Source organism: Diplotaxodon limnothrissa, linkage group LG10, assembly GCF_057381915.1.
Source record: "Diplotaxodon limnothrissa isolate DT_005_m linkage group LG10, D_limnothrissa_male_GT1.1, whole genome shotgun sequence".
NCBI classification, from domain to species: domain Eukaryota; kingdom Metazoa; phylum Chordata; class Actinopteri; order Cichliformes; family Cichlidae; genus Diplotaxodon; species Diplotaxodon limnothrissa.
Window position 1 is genome coordinate 6,899,567 of NC_140605.1, and position 19,471 is coordinate 6,919,037.

Here is a 19,471-nt window from a genome sequence, read left to right on the forward strand (position 1 = left end):
AATGCAAGCATGCTGATCCACACAGGTATGCACACATGGGTATTCACAGACGCGGACTAAAGCTTTCTTGGCTGCTGCCTCAAAGCATACTGTGCGCTGTCTATCTTGCGTGCTGCACAATATTGTTTATTACTTAGTAAATACTGATATCTATGACTAGCTAGTTTATTGTGATGGTGCTTTGTTTTCTCTATTATTATGTTGCTCTTTGTTGTTTGCTGTCTCCTCTGTTTGTTTGTTTGTTTGTTTGTTTTTTCTCCATACAGGTGACCCAGGAGTTTTTTTTTTTTGTCTCTCTTCCCCCCCCTTCTCACCGTCTCTTCTCCCCTTTGGTTTTCTTTCTTTCTCTCCCCCTCTCTCTCTCATTCATTCCCCCTGTCCTATTTATTAAAAAAAAAAAAAAAAAAAAAATGACAAAGGATGAACTGAAGCTCTGCCATCACGTAATGTCGCATACTGCTGTTTCTGATGTCATTTAAAAAAAAAAAAAAAAAAAAAAAAAAAAAAAATTAACAAAACTTCAAACAAACATATGACAAACTGACCTGCTGAAATGACACACGGGGGAACTTAAATACTGGTTTAGCTAAACCAAATGACACACATGGGGGAAAACAAAATGGCTATAAGCAACTAATACAAAACAATTAAACAAACATGAAACACCCCCCAGGCAATGAAGCATGTGGTGCAATCCAATTAGGCTGTCAGTGGTACTTCAGGTCTCCCAGCCCTTTGCCACACCTTTTGCCAGACAGGAGGAGAAGCCAACCCCCAGGTAACTCAAACAAAGAAAGATGTATTAATATAACATAAAACAGAACTTTGACCTTGCAAGGTTCATATGTGTGCACGCCATATAAACATTGGAAGGTGTGATGGAAAAATAAATACATTTAATAAAGAAACAATATTGAACAATAAGTAGAATATTTTAAAGTAGTGACTGTAAATTAAATTAAGTGAATCAACGGGTGGTGAGGTGTGGAGCTTACCATGTGTGGCATGCCATCACACCTGATAAAGTGTGTTTCTGCCAAATGATGATGTTTGTGGTGAAAGTCAGTATTGTTTTTTACTAACTGTTCTGAAGACGTAGCAGGACGTGTCATTTGCAGGCCTGGCCACAAGAGGGTGGTCACAAACTTGGCTTAGTGCAGACAAACCAGTTATAACCAGTTCAGCCATATACTTCTTCTGGGTTAGGTTGATCAGGTTTAATGCTTATGTCCATGTGTGTTCACCGAGGGAGCTGTAAGGTACAATGTAGCATTGTACCTTACCAGAATATGTTAGTGTGCCTCAGTGAATTACACTTTTCCCACTCAAGTCCTGTGGAGTCATCTGAATAGGAAGAACATGATCCAGGCAGTCAACACCTATGCCGCACCATGACATTTACTACTGTCAGATAATGGAAGTGGCTGATATTGAAAAATACTACAAATTGCTGGATAAAGCTGGACTGAAAGACAACACAGAGGTACTAAGCTGGAAGCACAGAAACAAGCTCTAAGCACAAGATCCATAGAAGCTGGGCTCTTTCATACCAGGCAAGACCCCAGGTGCAGACTGTGCAAATATAGCTCTGAGACGATCCAGCACATAACAGCAGGGTGCAAGATGCTAGCACGCAGGGCATGCATGGAACGCCATAACCTTGTGGCCAGCATAGTATACAGAAACAATTAGGGCATGCATGGAACGCATAGAGGCTGAGTATGGCCTGGAAGTCAAAGGGTCAAAGGATACACTGAGAATGACCGAGCTAAGATCCAGTGGGGCTTCCAGACAAACTAGCGATGGCCAAACTACTGGAATAGTAGTGTTGGGCAAGCAGAGGAAGTCAGCTAGATGTAACATTAGCAAGTGATAGCAACATCAGGAAGAAGAAACATCAGAAACTCAAGAAAATTCAAGAGCTGAGAGAGGAGCTAGAGAAGATATGGAGGGTGAAGGTAACAGAGCCCCCCGCCCAGGAGAAATAAAGATACTGCACAGGCCCCTCAAGCTCCAAGGCCTCTGGTAGAGGACAAATGCATGAAGGATAAGAGACCATCTGAAGGGGTGAGTGGGGAATTATACACACACACACACACACACACACACACTTATTTCTCACTAATTCCCTAGATCTAGATTACTAAACTAGTAATCTGGCATACTGGGTGCCCGATGCCTGATGGACTGACACACGTGTGGGCTGATGGGTATATATATAATGTTTTAAATATAATTTGATATAGGGGCAGCATGGTGGCACGGTAATTAGCACTGTTGCCTCACAGCCTGAGTTCAATTCCCCCATCAGGCCAGGGTCTTTCTGTGTGGAGTTTGGATGTTCTCACGGTGTTTGTGTGGCTTCTCCCAGGTACTCCCACACTCCAAAGACATGCAGTTAGTGTAGATGGGTTAATTGGAAACACTAAATTGCCCACAGGTGTGAATGTGGTAGTGAATGTGAGTGCGACTGGTTGTCTCCTGTTTATATGTTAGCTCTGTGACAGACTGGCAACCTGTCCAGGGTGTACCCTGCCTCTTGCCCTAAGACAGCTAGGATAGGCTCCAGCGCCCCCCACGGCCCTAAAAAGGATAAGTGGAAATGAATGGATGGATAATTTTATATAATTATATAGGCTATGTGCCAGCTTGAAGGGCTGTTGTGCACCAGCACTGACAGCAACCCGTTCTTTACTTTTCATTAGTAATGCTGAATTGCCCAACCAAATCACTTAAAGCAACCAGCCCCATCCCTACCGTTCTTTTCAGAGAGAAAAAAATAAAGTAAAAATAGATACAGCAAAGTCCTCACTGTTGGTAGCATCAACTATAGAGAAGTGCATGATAAGGGACAGCAGAAAACAACCCACAAGCACAGGTGCATATTAGATTTATCAAAGTAGTAGTAGTAAAAAGAACTTCGCACCACCTTAAGGTAAGGGTAAATTTAGTTTTATTTCCAAAATATATATAAGTTCAGTGGTTCTTCCTATTACAAAAATATAAATGACAATAAAATCAGTTTTGCAAGGCTGCTTTTCTAATAACTGAAAGAAAACACAACATAACGTACCTATACCTACCTAACTGTTAATGAAAAGTATTTATTTTTTCCGAGCAAACATTTGGAATTTCTTTATTAGTACTGCTAACTTAACAGGTCAGGCTTAGTAGATTACAGATAGATTAAAAACATTAAGAATAATGTACAAACCTTCATTTTTATTTTAAGGTTTTGATTAAAAGCATTTGCTAAAAGCAAAACAGTAAATAAGCACAAAAGGGTATTAGCGCAAGTATACTGACACACATGGCCTACATATTACACAAGGGAATACTTACTTCTGAATAGTTTTGTAAGATCTATGAAATAATGTAGCATTAGAATAAAACCTACATGTAGTATGCAGAGGCTGGGTAGAGCAAATAGGGACTGAGTTTACGATCTTCTGATGGAAAGGTGCTGTTCTCATGAGCCTGACGACGGTAGTACCTGCGGAGAGCAGGGCTGCCAGGGTGGCATTGTCTCACATGGAGGAAGTACTCATCAGGCCGGCTTGATGTATAACCACAATCCTCACATACAAAGATCTTGGAGCGTCTCTGGCGGTAAGCATACTGCTGATGTACGCCATGAATCTTTCTCATATGCGACTCCAGAGAGCAACGCTGTGTGAAAGCTTTCTCACACAGCTCACACTTGTAGGGACGGATACCTGTAGCAGTGAGAGACAAAAGACAGTTTCTCCTTTAAGCTTTCCACCAAGGCTGACATTGTCAGAGAGCTCATGTAATGACTGAACGCAGATTTTCCATTTATTTAAATTTTTTGTTGTTGATTTCCGTTAATGCCAGTCACTTTAAAGTTACTGTAAATCCCACAAAGGAATTCTTGGAGATTTCAACCAATTGTAAAAAGCTTGGAAAGAAAGTGACTGGACTTCTTAAAGTTTTTTTAAAGACGTTTCATCTGTCATCCACAAAGCTTCTTTAGGTTTAAAACCAAATGATGGAGACTCCCAGGTATTTAAACCCTAGCGCAGGGGTGGGGAACTCCAGGCCTCAAGGGCCGGTGTCCTGCAGGTTTTAGATGTGTCCTTGAACCAACACAGCTAATTTAAATGGATGAGAGGTGAACGGTCTTTAAAAATCTTGAAGATGTCCAGTCACTTTTCTTTCCAAGCTTCTTAGATTACCATGAACTGGATGACTAAGAACCTACATTTCAATCAAGTGCAACTAATGATACACAGCAAACCCATTAATCCCTTAATTATATTATCAATAACATATATAATAAAATGTACTCCCTTGTAATAAAATTGATTGTGATTCTTTTAACCCTTCTTTGGCCCTGGGACCATTTTTGGTCCCTTTAGTTTTTCAGTTACAAGCCATTTGCACTGTGTTGAATGGAATATAGCCAAATTCTCTAAAAAAAAGTTTGGCATAATTTCATTTCAAAATTCAAGTCTGACTTCCTTAAATTAGCTTCAGTGGCTAAGCTAACAATACACATCCTCTTAGAGCCCTAGGGACCATTTTTGGCCCATTGACTTCCATTATAAATGCTATTTTTCACTGCAGAATTATTACCGTTAATGTCTTGGTGATTACTTATGTCTCCGTCTCGTTTTGGTCTATGAGCCTTAGAGTTGTAATTTTTTTATTTGTCCACCGGGTGGCGCCCTTGCTCCACATTTGATCCCTGCTGGAAAACAGCGGGCTGCTTGGACAGACCTGCGGGAAACGAAGCCTCATTTCCGGCGTGCAGCAGCGGCTTCGCCCGCTGATCGGGCGGGACCATTTTTCGGTCCCTAGGACCGTTAGAGGGTGCTTTTTTTTTTTTTTAGTCAACAGGAAATGACGTTTTTGTTGTCACGTGGTATTGGACGTGTGGGCTGGAAAAAGCAGTCCCCGGTGATCGTGCCCCGGTGATCGTCGCGACTTACCCCGGCAACATGCACTTATTTCGGCCTAGAGGAGGGGCATTTGCCGCCTGGAGACCATTTTCTGGTCCTGAAAAAAATAAATAAAAGGCGATCGAAATGACTGTTGGTGCCAATCTTTAGTCCATCTAAAGGCCTAATTATAATAACAATTGAATATTACCTCAAATGTTTTTTTTGGAAAATATTCAAGTTTTATGTTTTTTGGGGCAAAAAAGCAGTGCGCTCATGTGACGAAACCGGGATATAAAGGGTTAAAATCCGCGAAATGTAATTAAAACTTGACATGAATATTTCAAGGAGAAGTAGGTCTAAAAGATTGGCTAATTTAAAGTGGAATAAAATATTAATATATAAATTTTTTATAGCACTTTTTTGGGCGTGGTCGATTAGGACCGATAGTGTGTGCATTTTATGAAATGCGCTCCTGCAAAAAAAATAAAAGGCGATCGAAATGACTGTTGGTGCCAATCTTTGGTCCATCTAAAGGCCTAATTATAATAACAAACAAATATTACTTCAAATGTTTTTTTTGGAAAATATTTAGTTTTTTGTTTTTTGGGGCTAAAAAAACAGGGCGCTCATGTAATAAAACTGGGATTTAAAGGGTTAAAACAATGAAAATATAATTAAAACTTTATATGAATATTTCAGGGAGAAGTAGTTTTAAAAGACTGACCAATTTAAAGTGGAAAAAAATATGAATATATAATCTTTTTATTGCACTTTTGGGGCGGGACCATTTTTGGTCCCCAGGGCTCTAAAGGGATGCATTTTTAAGGGTCAGCGAAGGGTTTTAATTTGATAAAGATTAGTGGATTCAACAAAATACATTTAGAACATTCCTAACCTGTGTGTGTTCGCATATGTCTCTTTAGGTCGAAGGTATCATTGAATCCTTTGCCACAGAACCGACAAGGATGCCTCTTCACCAAGCTGTGGCACTTCAAGTGGCGGGTTAACATGCGTTGTAGAGGGAAGATCTTGTGGCACACTGAGCAAACAAAGTCACCTGAGACAGGGGAAGTACGGGGACGTGGCTGATGGGAAGAGAACTACTGAATAAATATGACAAAACTTCACTGTAACAATCATCTTTTCTCTGCTCTGTTTAGCTTACAAGTAACAAACAGGATTACAAATTGCTAATACATGGTACAGTGTACCAAGACACCAGTACACCTTCCATGCAAATAGTTCCTTTATAAGCCATTAAATCATAACGAGTGGGTACGGAGTTCTTGAATTGATCCTATATATACACATTTTATCTGTGCAGATAAAATATTGCAGCCCCAATAATTAGTCTAGTGCATCACCCCTAGCTTTTTCCATCTTTCAGCAAGCATGGCATAAAAAAGCAGTTTTTTTAAAAATAGATATATTTTCTTAAATAGAGCTAAATTAATCTCACTGTATAATATTAGCCTTAAAAGTTTAATAATATTATCAAGAATGCATCAAGAATTTTATTTTTATCCTTTCCACAGCAGTTCAAAAGCAGATATGTACAATGCAATCAACAGACCTATATGAATAATGAATTTCTTGGCCACTAAAGGGAGTACAAATGTCGGTCTACTGAACTCAAACTTGATTGCACAGAAGACCAGTGAATAAGAAATGGATAGTTTTACAATTTGATTTGCATAATATGGCACCTTTTTCTTGATAGATTATGTTCACAGTATGAGCATCTATGAAAGCAGATGAAATTGCCAGCTATGTGTCCGTGTTCAGTAGTTAGGGTGTACTGAGAATAGCTCTAGTAAAAATCACAAAGTCAGCTGTTCTATTAATTGTCACAAATGCTTAACAGATTTTCTGTTAACAAAATAAATGGGAAGTTCAAAAGGGTCCTGTGTTTGAGTTTCTTTTCCCCTTTTTTAGTGGTTATGACCTCATAGGGCAGTATTTTTCTCACATGTAAAGTAGTTCTGTCCCTCTCCAACATATCTGGCTATGTGTATATTTCTGGACTTACCTACTGCCTTAGAGTTGTATGAAAAATATGATTTTTAATCTTAATAACTAATTTAAAGAACTTGAAATAAATGGTTGTTTTTTAGTTAAATGGAAAATGTATCAGACGTGTTACATAAACTTGGAGCATTCCACATTATAGGTCAAATAATGAGCACATCTAAAATGACCTGAAAGTCCTCTACCAGAGGCCTGAGAGCTTCAGGATACTGCACAGTATCTTATCTATTTGCATGATTGGACAGGGAACTCAAATGTCATTCCTTGAATCTGCTGGAGCCACTTGCCCAGTTTGAGGGTCACCACTCCGATTACCACTGTTGCCTATATATATGGAAAAATGAATTCTGCTGTCTACCAAAACATCCTGACGGAGAATGTCTGGTCATCTGTTCATGACCTCAAGCTGAAGCCCCCTTAGGTTCCTGACCTGAGATTCTGTGGCATGACCTTAATAAGGTGGTTCATGCTCAAAAACCCTCTAATACAGTGGTTTCCAAACTTTTTTTGCTAGGCCCCCTTTGTTTTACAAGAAAAATGTTCGCGCCCCCCACCATGTGCCTTTTTTCACGTCACGCTGTGTGACACATTATTGTTTACATGAGATGAATTGCAGAATGGCGGATAGAGACAAAATACTGTTAATCTTACCATCTTCAGGTTTTACACGCTTGCATATACACACGTAGTTACTGTCCCTCCATTTAGAAAGGCAGAGGCGTCACAGTGTAATTATTTTACGTGTAGTTGTTTTTTTCCTGTGTAATATTCAACATTGCTATTAATACATTTTTCAAAAAATGCCTCTCTGTGCAAAATGGGTTCAAAAACATAAACAACTGTGGGATCCTGTTTGTCTGTGGTTTGGACAAGGGGAACAAATTGTGGCAGGATCAGCCTGATGTTATTTGTATCTCACTGTAACTTTAATGTATAAAGAACTAACATTTCCAAAATGTCAGGAATAGTTAGTCATTACAAGAAGTGTTTGTGAACTAAAAATCAAGAATGTGGGATTCTGTTTGTCCGTGATTTGGAGAGCCCAGCGCGTGCTCTCAACGCAGGGAAAACCAAGGCAGGGTAGACCTACCTTGGCACTTGTGTAGGTGAAACCAAAAGGAAGATATGCTTCACCATATTTTCTAGTCTTTGACTTGGAAGGATATTGGTTTGGAAACATATTTGGTGTTTTGGAGGAAGGAAGGTTCAGAGTTTAAGTAGTCATCATCATGGGCTCATCCGATTAGAATGAGAATAAGCAGTCAATCATTTACAGGTTTTGTCATTTTATTGAATTATGGTTAAAGGAAGGAAAGACACACATGGACGGCTATCTCTCAGCTGCCGCCCCATGTGGGAGTGAAGAAAGAGTGAGGGGTAGGTGAGTGCAGTCCTTATATAACGAGTGACAGGTGAGCGCAATTAAGGCCAAGCACCACACCCAATCAAAGGTGAGGAAAAGAAACAAGGTGCATCTGGTGAAGTGAATGTGCTAAAAGGTGAGCCTTTACAACATTTGGCGATGCTTCATATCCTGCTTTGCGTTTGTGTGTGTATATTATGAACTCAATCAATCAAAAAAAAAAATGTAGTTATGGTTGTATTGAACTGAACTGATTTCCCAAGCACAGTGCATCTACCCCCCCCCCCCCCCCCCCCCCCCCCAACATACAAAGTTGTGATGAAAGCCACATATATATATCAAGTGGAAGAGAAAAAAATTACCCAGAGAATGTAATATAGGATATTACCCTTTCACTGATTACTGATTGAATTCACTACCATCTCATGCTTTTGAACTGTAAGCTCCAACAAACACCTCTGTTAACTCTGTGTCTTACATCACAAAAAATGTGAGTCTGATGATGCATATATTCCAAAGGCAGTCGTCTGTGGTCCTGCCTAAGGTCATGTCCTAAGAATCCTTGCCCAAATTTCTAACCTCCTACTAGTCCACCACTAGTCCAACAGTCACATGATGCTAATAACTATGCACTAAACACTGGGTTAGTTGTTCACATTAAAGGAGTGATATTGTATTTTGGCAAAGAAAACCTTTCTCACCTTTGCTCTGCTGACCAGTGCCATTGTACTGGGATGGTAGGAGCCCCGGAGCATCACAGTAGACCAGTCCGGCCTGGTATCAGCTCTTGGTCCTCCCAGTCCTGCTAAAGGTACTGGCACTATAATTCCTCTTGTTGCATCACGTCCTGAGGGGATTACTGGCTGAGGCATGGCGGCAGGCTCTTGGGTGCCAGGACTGCAGGATATCTGTTTTTCAATATTTTCACTCACTATGTAGTTAGATAGATAGACAGATAGGTAGATTACATGACTAAATTACGACATTGAAGTAAATTACTGTGATACAGACTAATTGTTACGGCTTTAACATTTTGACAGCAGAAATTAAACTTGAAGCCACTTGAAATTCATACCTTGTGGATTTTCTTCTTTCCACTCATGTTGTTCTGATTCTTTCCACTGCCATGCTCCACATGGCCCACGTTTCTTTTTCACAAGGAAAGACCTTGGCATCCTTTAAATCTGTCACTTCTTGGTTTTCTTCTATTTCCTGACCTCTCTCTTATTTAAACGTTGCCCCCTGATCCTGTCACAGTGCTAAGAGATTTAATTTGCTAATGTCCAGTGTTCTGCTCTTACAAGTGCAACCATCTCCTTTGACAGTCAGCAAGTAGAGTGTCCTAGTAAAATCACAGCACTCATTTTCATAACACTCTCTGGAAAGGATGGTGAATGTTTTAGCTCTGGTAAAGGATGGGCGGTTGGAGCGTCACTCTTAGCAGGAGTACACCTGTGCTGATTGTGCGTGTGTGCCATTTTAACTGGTCCTCCACCAGTTTTGCATGTCAGGTAGTGAGAATCCGGGGAGCTTCACATTCAAGTGGCCCTTGGCATGCAAATTTTTGGATCTGGACCAAGCCCTGGCCCCAGACAAAGGGCATGGCCTAAGTAACAGGAGCAAGCACAGTGGAGCCACAGCCTTAACTGCTAGGTAAATCAGCCCTTTCTCTTTTTTATGGCTTTTCTGTTGCAGTTGTTTGAAGGAATTATAGAGCTTCTTTGAACGCATACAAAGGACATTCATACTCAATAAAAAAGATGGCAAGCACTTGCAGTCTATTGACTGAATTGTTTACATAATTGCATATATGATGGCACCTTTTGTGTTGTCCCCTGGTACTTGCACAGTGAATATAGGAATAATTTACACCCTCTGTAGCACTGAACAGAAAAGCATTATATGGAAATATATGACAGTGAAAAAAGTATCCAGTATCCAGAAGTCTGTTAGATACTGATTAGGCAACATGAACATATAGAAAAGATTTTCCCTCAGTCTTGTGAGAACTGTAACAACAATTAATTTTGCTGATTTACAATCCCCCTTTGCTGCAGATAAACAAATGGACCCAAATTATGCCAGAACCACTAGAAGGTAAAGAAGCAAACTGCCCACTCTTGTCCAATTGTCTGCAGTTGGTGTATGTTTAACAGGAAAATGAACTGCATGTATCTTATTTCACTGGGCGTGCATAACAAATTCAAACAGTCTGAGTGTAAGTCAGAGTCTAAACCTCATCATGCAAATCTCAGTAGAGGTCACTCCAAGACCATCAGGAGGATCATGTAGTATAAACTGTACAGTAGTACAAACACAGATCTGCTCTACCTATCTGCTACATTTATGTGCTGTAAGTCCCATATTTTAACTGCTTACTAAGCATTTATATTGTAGATATTGGTCATTGAATATGAGGGTTCAGAAAGTGATGAATGTAATGCAAATCTGGAAAACACAACTGCAAAGTCTGTATTTATTTCACTTTATAAAGGAGGATAAGCATATATTGTCCTACTTTACTCAAGATATTAATTTGTGTAAGTAAAATATCTTCAGACAGACTAATTGAATTCAGATTTTGATAATAAATCTTTTGCTGTGTAATGTTAGTGTTTGTATTGTTAGTGTATTGTTGTATTGTTAGTGTTTCCTAAATGTGCTTTAAGGCTATTGACTATACTGTGAGGTTCCCTTCTGAAGCTGCACTCTAACTGTATGCAAAGCACATGCCTGTGTGCAGCAGCATGAAAATTAAATGGTAACAAGGCAGCTCCACATTATTTTGCAGTAAACAAAAAACTGTCTGTTTGAATAATATCTAATACCTATCACTCTGTCTACTCACTGACGTGTCAGTATAGTACAGAGTGAAAGAAAAAGCCACAGATTAAGATATTCAAACACAGCCTTCCTCAGAGGATAGTCACTGTTGCAAGTTTTGACAAATGCATATTAAACTTGAAAACATTTGAAGATTAAAAAAGGTAACCTTCATGTCAGTAACAAGAGGAGACTTGATAGCTTTCTTTCTTTCTTTACATTTAGGTGAACGGCTTGTCTGAACTTGAACATGAATGTAAAAGAGACTGAGTTTAGCTGTTCATGTGTGTCATGGTTAGCCACGCCCTTGTTTTCTTTTTCAGTTGGATGTAAAAGTGTGCTTGTGCATTTGTCTGTTGATTGATAGCAACTAATCTTTAGTAACTGAAACCACAATTTAGAGTTAGGAACATTTTATCAGCTGACATTAATGCATTGTATGAGGTACAAGGCTGCATAATTACTTCCCCAGGCTTTATATTACCTTTCACTGTATATGTATTGTGTCATAAGAGCTTTTTTAGTTTAGCCATTCAGTTAGTTTTGGACAGTTTCTCATATAGTGCTGCATATTGTATATACTCTCTCTCTCTCTCGATCGCTCCAACAAACATATCGATTCAAACTGACAATAACTGAGCTACAGTTCATTTGTCATTTGTTTGTCACTGTGAAATTTATATTTTACAACAATTTCATTCATTTGCAAATTTTTTAAATTAAAAAAAAAAAAAGCTGTAACAATGTTTAAAAATCATACATTGTCTTTTCTGGTTATGTTATGACATCTTACCTTAAGAAAATGAAACATCTTGCATTCCTCTTTAATCAAAATTTGAGTCAAATCACAAATATCGATCCATATGATTATGTCAAGGCCTAGCGCTGTCTAGTCTTCCTGCTTGAGACTCTTTCATGGATGTCTGCCACTATGATGGTCCCTGGATCTTGTTCAGGGAGGTTATTGTGGTCTGCTCTTAGATCCACTAACCACTGAGCAATGTTTCATCCTTTTCCCATATTCTCTTCCAGTATTGCTCTTTCTCCAGCCTTGGCAGGGCTGTTCTAATTTCTAAGGCCACAGATACGGACTGCTTATTGTACTTCTTAAGCATCCCTTTCTTCATCACATCTTTTAACAGCTCTGGCAGTTAGTTGGCTGTCCTTTGTTCTGCCTTTATCTTGGCCTCTAGTTTCCTTCACCATAGAGGGTACTGCTTCTTGTGGCTGTTATCTTTTCAGTTGGTTGGTTTCAGTAACAGTAGCCGTAAGGATTGGACATAAATACTGCATTCACATCTTCTAGTTACTGCTGAAATCTCAATTTACAAAGAACCCAGAGTGGAGAACAAGTAAGATCAAATTTAATTGCTGACTATATTATGATTTTTAAAAGACAAATTAGTTGATTTAAGAAATTTTAAATGACTGTGTTTGGTAAGAGGGTCTGCAAATCAGGGATTATTTCTGTAAACACACTTGGTTTTGGCCTTGGTGTTGATCACCTAGTGCAGTGGTGTCCAAACCCAGTCCTCGAGAGCCGGTGTCCTGCAGGTTTTAGATGTGTCCTTGACAGTGTTGGGTAAGTTACTTTAAATGAGTAACTTAGTTACATTACTACTTACTTCTATCAAAAGTAACTCAGTTACTTCAAGTTACTCATTACTTTCAAAGTAACTAGTTACTAGGAAAAGTAACTTTGGTTTTACTCTGAATTCTCTTGTTAATGTGTTGCTTCTGTAACTGGATACCCAGCAAGACTGCCAGTCTTCTAGCTTGCTTACTTGCCACAAGTGCACTGTGCCACCTACTAATAGAAAGGAAAAAATAATGTGCATATTTCCACGAGAGAAATTCCACACCTGGACTGTCGTTGACCGCTGCCATGATTCGAGCCTACATCACAGCGTCATGTGCGCTTTTTACATCCAACACAAAAACTGCAGTCGTGGTGCTTTCGATTGTACTCAGAACTCGGAAATTCTGCCTTCCGAATAGGAAGATGTAGGTAACACCAGACTGCAGATGAGCTGCATACAGGGCTGGACTGGGACAAAAAAATCGGCCCAGGCAGTTTGACTAGAGAGCAGCCCGCCATTATAGGAAAAAGCCTTTGAATGAAAACAATCGCTGTTGTGACAGTGATGTACACTGTTCTGATGGTATATATGCATCAATCTATCAATTGTTTGTTGTAAGACTCAGATAATTATTTTTTAAAAGCTAGATATTTTAAATGAGAATAAGAAAGAAAAGTACTTCTTTGTGCCCCCCTCTCCCTGTTAATGCCCTACCTGGCCCCCTGGCAAAACTTTGCTAGGTCCGACCCTGCACAGTTACCAGCTGTCAGCTACGTAAAAAAATTATTATGGTGTTATTTGTCTCTCAGAAACGGTTTATAACTTCCCTTCAACTCATTCAAGTCACCTAAAAAGTAAACCTGTTTCTCCATCACCTGTTGAGCTCTGATGACTCAGTAAGAACATCTCCTGGTTTCATCTTCATGTTTCCCTCTCACCAGATAACCAAACCGATATCATGACCAGCAGCTTTTACGGCTGTGGCTCCAGCAAACATCAGCTGATACTGGAAGGTAATATTAAATAAATTCTAACAACAGCTGATCAAGCTTAAACGTGCTGCTGTTGTTTAACGCGACCTCCGCTGGTTTCTTGTTTCTGGCACAAAGTGGGCGATAAACAAACAAGAGAGACGGGAGTTGCGACAGAAAAGCCGATCAGCTGGTCATTGATCAGTTTCATGATTGAAGTAGAAACAGTTAGTTTCTCTTTGTGTTTTTCTACCCCTGTATTTAAGTTCCCTCACCCTTTGTGTTCCATGCTGCGTGTCTTATGTTATCAAGTTTGTATTATCGTGTCTGTCACATTAACCTAACCCAGGTTTTATGGACTGCCTGCCTGCAGACTTAAAGAACTTTGCTACAGCCACTATCTCCTCTGCCTCACCATCATCGTCAGAGCAGCAGCTGCCCAGTGTGCAGGCTGAATCACCCCAGCCTGTCATGGTCCTGGGCCATGTTGGCCCAGTATTCTTAGTTTTTGTGTGTTTTGTATTTTGTTCCCTATTTATGCCTTGGTTCCTAGGTTATTCAGTTAAGATGTTCCTTATTTGGTTACCTCCTGTGTGCCCTTGTGTATCTGTGAGCCCTCGCCTTTCCTTGTGTTTTATTCCATGTTTTCCCCAGCCCATTATGCCTGTGTTCTCCCCGTGCTCTCTCTCCTCCTGTCTGAACCTCTGTGTACTTCCTGTTTTATTTTACAGTCTCTCGTCAGTATGCGTCATGCTGTGTTCACTCCTGCCCTGTCTCGTTATGATTATCTGTGTCAGCTGTGTTCCCTGTGTGCTCCCACTTCCCTCGTTAGCCCTCTGTGTATTTATGTGTATGTCTCCATCAGTTCAGTGTCGCGTGGTCAATGTCTCCTCCCCGAACCTCTGTGTCTTTCTGTGTTCCCTCGGTCTTCTGTTAGTATTCCCAGTTTAGTTCTGTTTCGTTTTAAGGCCTGCAATAAAGCAGTGATTTTGAGTTCAGTTCCTGTCTCCGTGAGTTTTGCGTTTGGGTCCTCATCTGCCTCCACACAGCCAGTTCATGACACAGCCCTGCGGTGATGCAGCTCTTTCTTCGCCGGCTACGGGAGTACGAGTCTGCTTATCCAGTCTCTCACCTGTGTCCATGCCTGTGTCACCACTGCAGCAGACAAGTGCTGCATTTTCTTCACCTCAACCGGTGGCTGCTTCCAGCACTACATTCATCTCAGCCGTAGCGGCACCGGCCTCCACAACCACGGCTTCCAGGAGGAGGCGGCGTCCAAGTCGTCACCACGGCTCACAGCAGCATGAGTTGGGAGATTATATTCTGAATCCACGTGTGTTTTTTAAGGAGAACAAACACTGCCTTAAAGGTTCATGGGCATGTTTATGAAATGACTGAAAAATCACCAGCCAAGTCTTCCACGGAACATCTTATCCCTCTGCACAATTACCTAGCATCCTTGTGTATTGATCATGCTACGCCCCCCGAACTAATAAACTGTGGACTTTTGTGCAGTCACCCTCCAGGTCGACCCCCTGATCCGCCTGACTGCGGACTCCTATGCCCTTGTGTTTGGACTGAGTGCTTCGGATTCCTTGTTTTTTGTGGTTTTGTTTCAGTTCTGAAACATGAATCAGTTCTGATGGACACGCATGGCCAGCTGTGCAGAAACCTCTGGAAGAGACTGAGCAGGGCCAGCAGGTGTGGAAACCTCTTGCTGTTGTTGAAGCTCAGGTTGAGGACTGGGCTTTGTGTCCCTTGGAACTGGAACAGGTGGTGGAATTGGCCGAACCCTAGTCGTCCCCACCCGAGGAACAGATACAGGTGCGGGGACTGGTTGGGTCCTGGCTACCTACCCTCAGCCGTGGTGCAGGGACAGGTGCAGGAGGAAACGTACACCACGCATTTTAGTCACATGATGCAGTCATGTGACCAATTCTTTTTTTTTTTTTTTTTTTTTTTTTTTTTTTTTTAAATGACATCAGAAACAGCAGTATGCGACATTACGTGATGGCAGAGCTTCAGTTCATCCTTTGTCATTTTTTTTTTTTTTTTTTTTTTTTTTTTTTAATAAATAGGACAGGGGGAATGAATGAGAGAGAGAGGGGGAGAGAAAGAAAGAAAACCCAAGGGGAGAAGAGACGGTGAGAAGGGGGGGGAAGAGAGACAAAAAAAAAAAAAAAAAAAAAAAAACAAACTCCTGGGTCACCTGTATGGAGAAAAAACAAACAAACAAACAAACAAACAAACAGAGGAGACAGCAAACAACAAAGAGCAACATAATAATAGAGAAAACAAAGCACCATCACAATAAACTAGCTAGTCATAGATATCAGTATTTACTAAGTAATAAACGATATTGTGCAGCACGCAAGATAGACAGCGCACAGTGTGCTTTGAGGCAGCAGCCAAGAAAGCTTTAGTCCGCGTCTGTGAATACCCATGTGTGCATACCTGTGTGGATCAGCATGCTTGCATTCCAAAGGTTTCTCCATGTAATGATCTGCTAGGGAGTGTGGGGGGGCCACAGCCCCGTCCTCCAGGGTGTGAAGCGGGTATGGAGGAGATCAAAACTCCAGACATCCAGAGGCCCCCAGAACACAAGAGACCATGGAAGACCAACAGAGGGGCAGCCGCGCCACTGTTCCAGTAAGAGCTGAGGAGAGTCCCAGATGAGGGCTCACTCAGCAGCCGCGGAGCAGAAGCCAGGGGGGGTTGCAGTGACGCGCCCGTGAGCTCCGCCGGCCCCCAGCTGCGCCTGAGTGACCGAGCCCTAGGCCGAGAGGCCGGGGGCACCCCACCTCCAAAGGGGCCCGAGCGAGCCCCAGGCCCCAGGCCCCGACAAGCGGCCGCCAAGGAGTGAGCCGGTGTGTACCCGGACGCCCACCCCCAGACACAAAGAACCACCAACACACCGACACCTGAGGGAGTCCGCCACCGGCAGGGGAAGTGGTGGTGGGTGGAGATAGGCCTCCAAACCTTGGAGGGCCTGAGGTGTCCCCCGAACTAATAAACTGTGGACTTTTGTGCAGTCACCCTCCAGGTCGACCCCCTGATCCGCCTGACTGCGGACTCCTATGCCCTTGTGTTTGGACTGAGTGCTTCGGATTCCTTGTTTTTTGTGGTTTTGTTTCAGTTCTGAAACATGAATCAGTTCTGATGGACACGCATGGCCAGCTGTGCAGAAACCTCTGGAAGAGACTGAGCAGGGCCAGCAGGTGTGGAAACCTCTTGCTGTTGTTGAAGCTCAGGTTGAGGACTGGGCTTTGTGTCCCTTGGAACTGGAACAGGTGGTGGAATTGGCCGAACCCTAGTCGTCCCCACCCGAGGAACAGATACAGGTGCGGGGACTGGTTGGGTCCTGGCTACCTACCCTCAGCCGTGGTGCAGGGACAGGTGCAGGAGGAAACGTACACCACGCATTTTAGTCACATGATGCAGTCATGTGACCAATTCAACTAAGATGGCAGACGGCACTGTATAGCTATTGTTTTGTTTGCTCTCAATTTTGACTGCCCTATTAAAGATTAATATCAGCTTTTACATGCTCTAGATAGCTCGCTTGCTTTTGCAACTTTCACTCTTGTGTTACTTGCAGCAACAACTCCACCTCATTGTCAGTCCATTTAAAAAACTCTGTGCTTTTCCTCGACAAAGTTTCAAATAGCTGGAAAGTAAATAAACAGCAGACAGAAATGACGCAGGTTCACCCGAGGAACAGGAACAGGTGAAGAGGGAGGCAGGGTCCGAGCCACCCTGTGAGCAGGAACTGGCTGACAGAGAGGTGTTGTTATAGTGACAGCAATGTCACAGGTGTGAATGTCCTAAATAGGAGTCTGAGATGGCAGAACAGTTTTTTGGGATTCAGGCTGATAAAAAACAGTCTTAAGTTTTGACAGGCTATCGGTGTGTTGAAGAGTCACTGGATTATTAGCAGAAGAAACAGGAGTCTTTTTGTGATGAGCAGGATTAAAAAAACTCAGTTTCACTCAACACCGGTGAGTGCTCCGACTGCTCCAAATGATAAAAGCGGCAGTGGTGTAAGACTCGTCTCCTGTTGGCTTTGATGTATCTTCATGGCACAGGTCTTATTCTGTCATGGTCCTATTGAGGGGATGGAGAAGAGAAGACCCAAACAGGTTAATTGAGGATGTGGACAGTGTTTTTTGTGAAGACAGAACAAACGCAGCATGGGACTGACTGAATGACTGGCTGGGACACAGCGGGATTGACATTGAGGGTTTAAATACAGCCCCCAACAGGGAACTAAGATCAACAGTCCACAGCCTATGCAGGTGGCCTTGAGGAATAGGGCAGAGAGTCAGTTCGTTCTCGTTATCATATCTCCTGGAAGAATGTTGTTGTTTTCCTCGGCGTCAACCTTCACGCAGCTGGCGCCATCGGGGGTGGGGGTATAGCCGCATTAGAGATGGAGGTAACTGGTTTAGGTCGAACGAACTGCATCCATTTTACACTCGTTCTAATGTCCATCACTGGTCTCCAGGTGTATCTCTCCTTTAAGAGCCATGAGCACCTCCAAGATCTTTCCCATATTTCGTTCTGTAAGAACAGTCTGAGCACTCACTGCTCGTCCCACAGTTTCGATCAGAGTGGCTAGCCTTGTGGGGTTTTGAATAGCAGTCACTGCTTTATTCAATTTCCGATAAGCCAGGGCCAAGCCAGCTCCAAACAGCAAGAACCCTGTTATCATGGTTCCGAATAAGTAGATGTCTTCAATGTCCTCGATGACGCTACCACCCTTCCATCGTGTATCCAGCAGGGAACGTCCTTCCGGGACACTCGGGCTCTCCCGAACCCAGGCTTCTGGTCGAGAATAGCGTGTCATTTGCATTAAGGGACCAGTTTATCAAATCCATAGTTCTTCTTTAGTTTTAGAGAACAAGAGCCAGAATGAGAGGCTCTCTCAGGGTTAGAGTCAGACAAGACAACGACATAGAAGCAGCAGCAGGGAAGCTAAGGGAAGGAGAGGGTGAAAGATGCGTCTGCCTACTCCAAGAGCCAGAAGAGAAGGGGGAGTTCAACTCCAGTGTGTGTGGGATGTGATGCTCCTCAGCCTCACCAGCTGTTGCCTATACGTCAGGAAGCTGGTGACCCACTGACAGGTGTTGGCAAGGATAGTGAACTGAAGAAGGTAATTGACGAAAGAGGTAAGTGACGGAAGTGACGGACAAGGTAAGCGACGCTGTCGTCAAAAAGACTTCGCCCGGCAGATTCCCCCGGCACAACATCGCCAGCCGGCAAAGATATTGTCGACATACTGGAGTCAATCGACCAACGATTGTCCAGTTTCAATGCAAGGCTGTCCTTGGTGGAGATTCTTCACCGCGAATTTAAATCCTTGCGAGAATCCCTGGAGTTCAGCTGGCAGCAGGTGGAAACGCTCGCTGCTGAAAATGCCATGCTAAGGGAGTCGGTGAAATGTCTCACAGACAATGTTACCCAGCTAAATAGAGAAAATAAAAAAATAAAAGAAACAGTTATTGATCTACAAGCTTGTGGCATGCGTGATAATTTCGTATTTTCTGGTATTCCAGAAGCTGCTGGAGAAGACGCGGAGACTATGGTAAAAAGCTTAATCAAAACCCACTTGAAGCTGCCGGAGAACACGGTGAAGAACATCGCCTTTGATAGGGTGCATCGCATCGGCCCCATGCAGGGCTGCGACCGGGAGACCACGTCCTATTGTGGCCAAATTCGGCCACTTCAAACAAAAGGAACAGGTGAAAAGCAGGGAATTAAAAGGAACGGACTTCAGCGTGAATGACCAGTTCCCCAAAGAGA

General features: G+C 42.3%; 1 protein-coding gene across 1 annotated transcript; it reads right to left on the minus strand.

Moving 5' to 3' along the window:
- Positions 1 to 3,393: 3,393 nt before the first annotated feature.
- LOC146623804 (putative transcription factor ovo-like protein 3) lies at positions 3,394 to 9,470 on the minus strand. The gene is made up of 4 exons (XM_085363369.1): positions 9,371 to 9,470; positions 8,997 to 9,226; positions 5,800 to 5,989; positions 3,394 to 3,716 (listed from the first exon to the last, which is right to left on the minus strand). The coding sequence occupies exons 1-4, from the start codon at positions 9,468 to 9,470 to the stop codon at positions 3,394 to 3,396; spliced, it is 843 nt and encodes a 280-aa protein (XP_085219495.1).
- Positions 9,471 to 19,471: the final 10,001 nt, after the last annotated feature.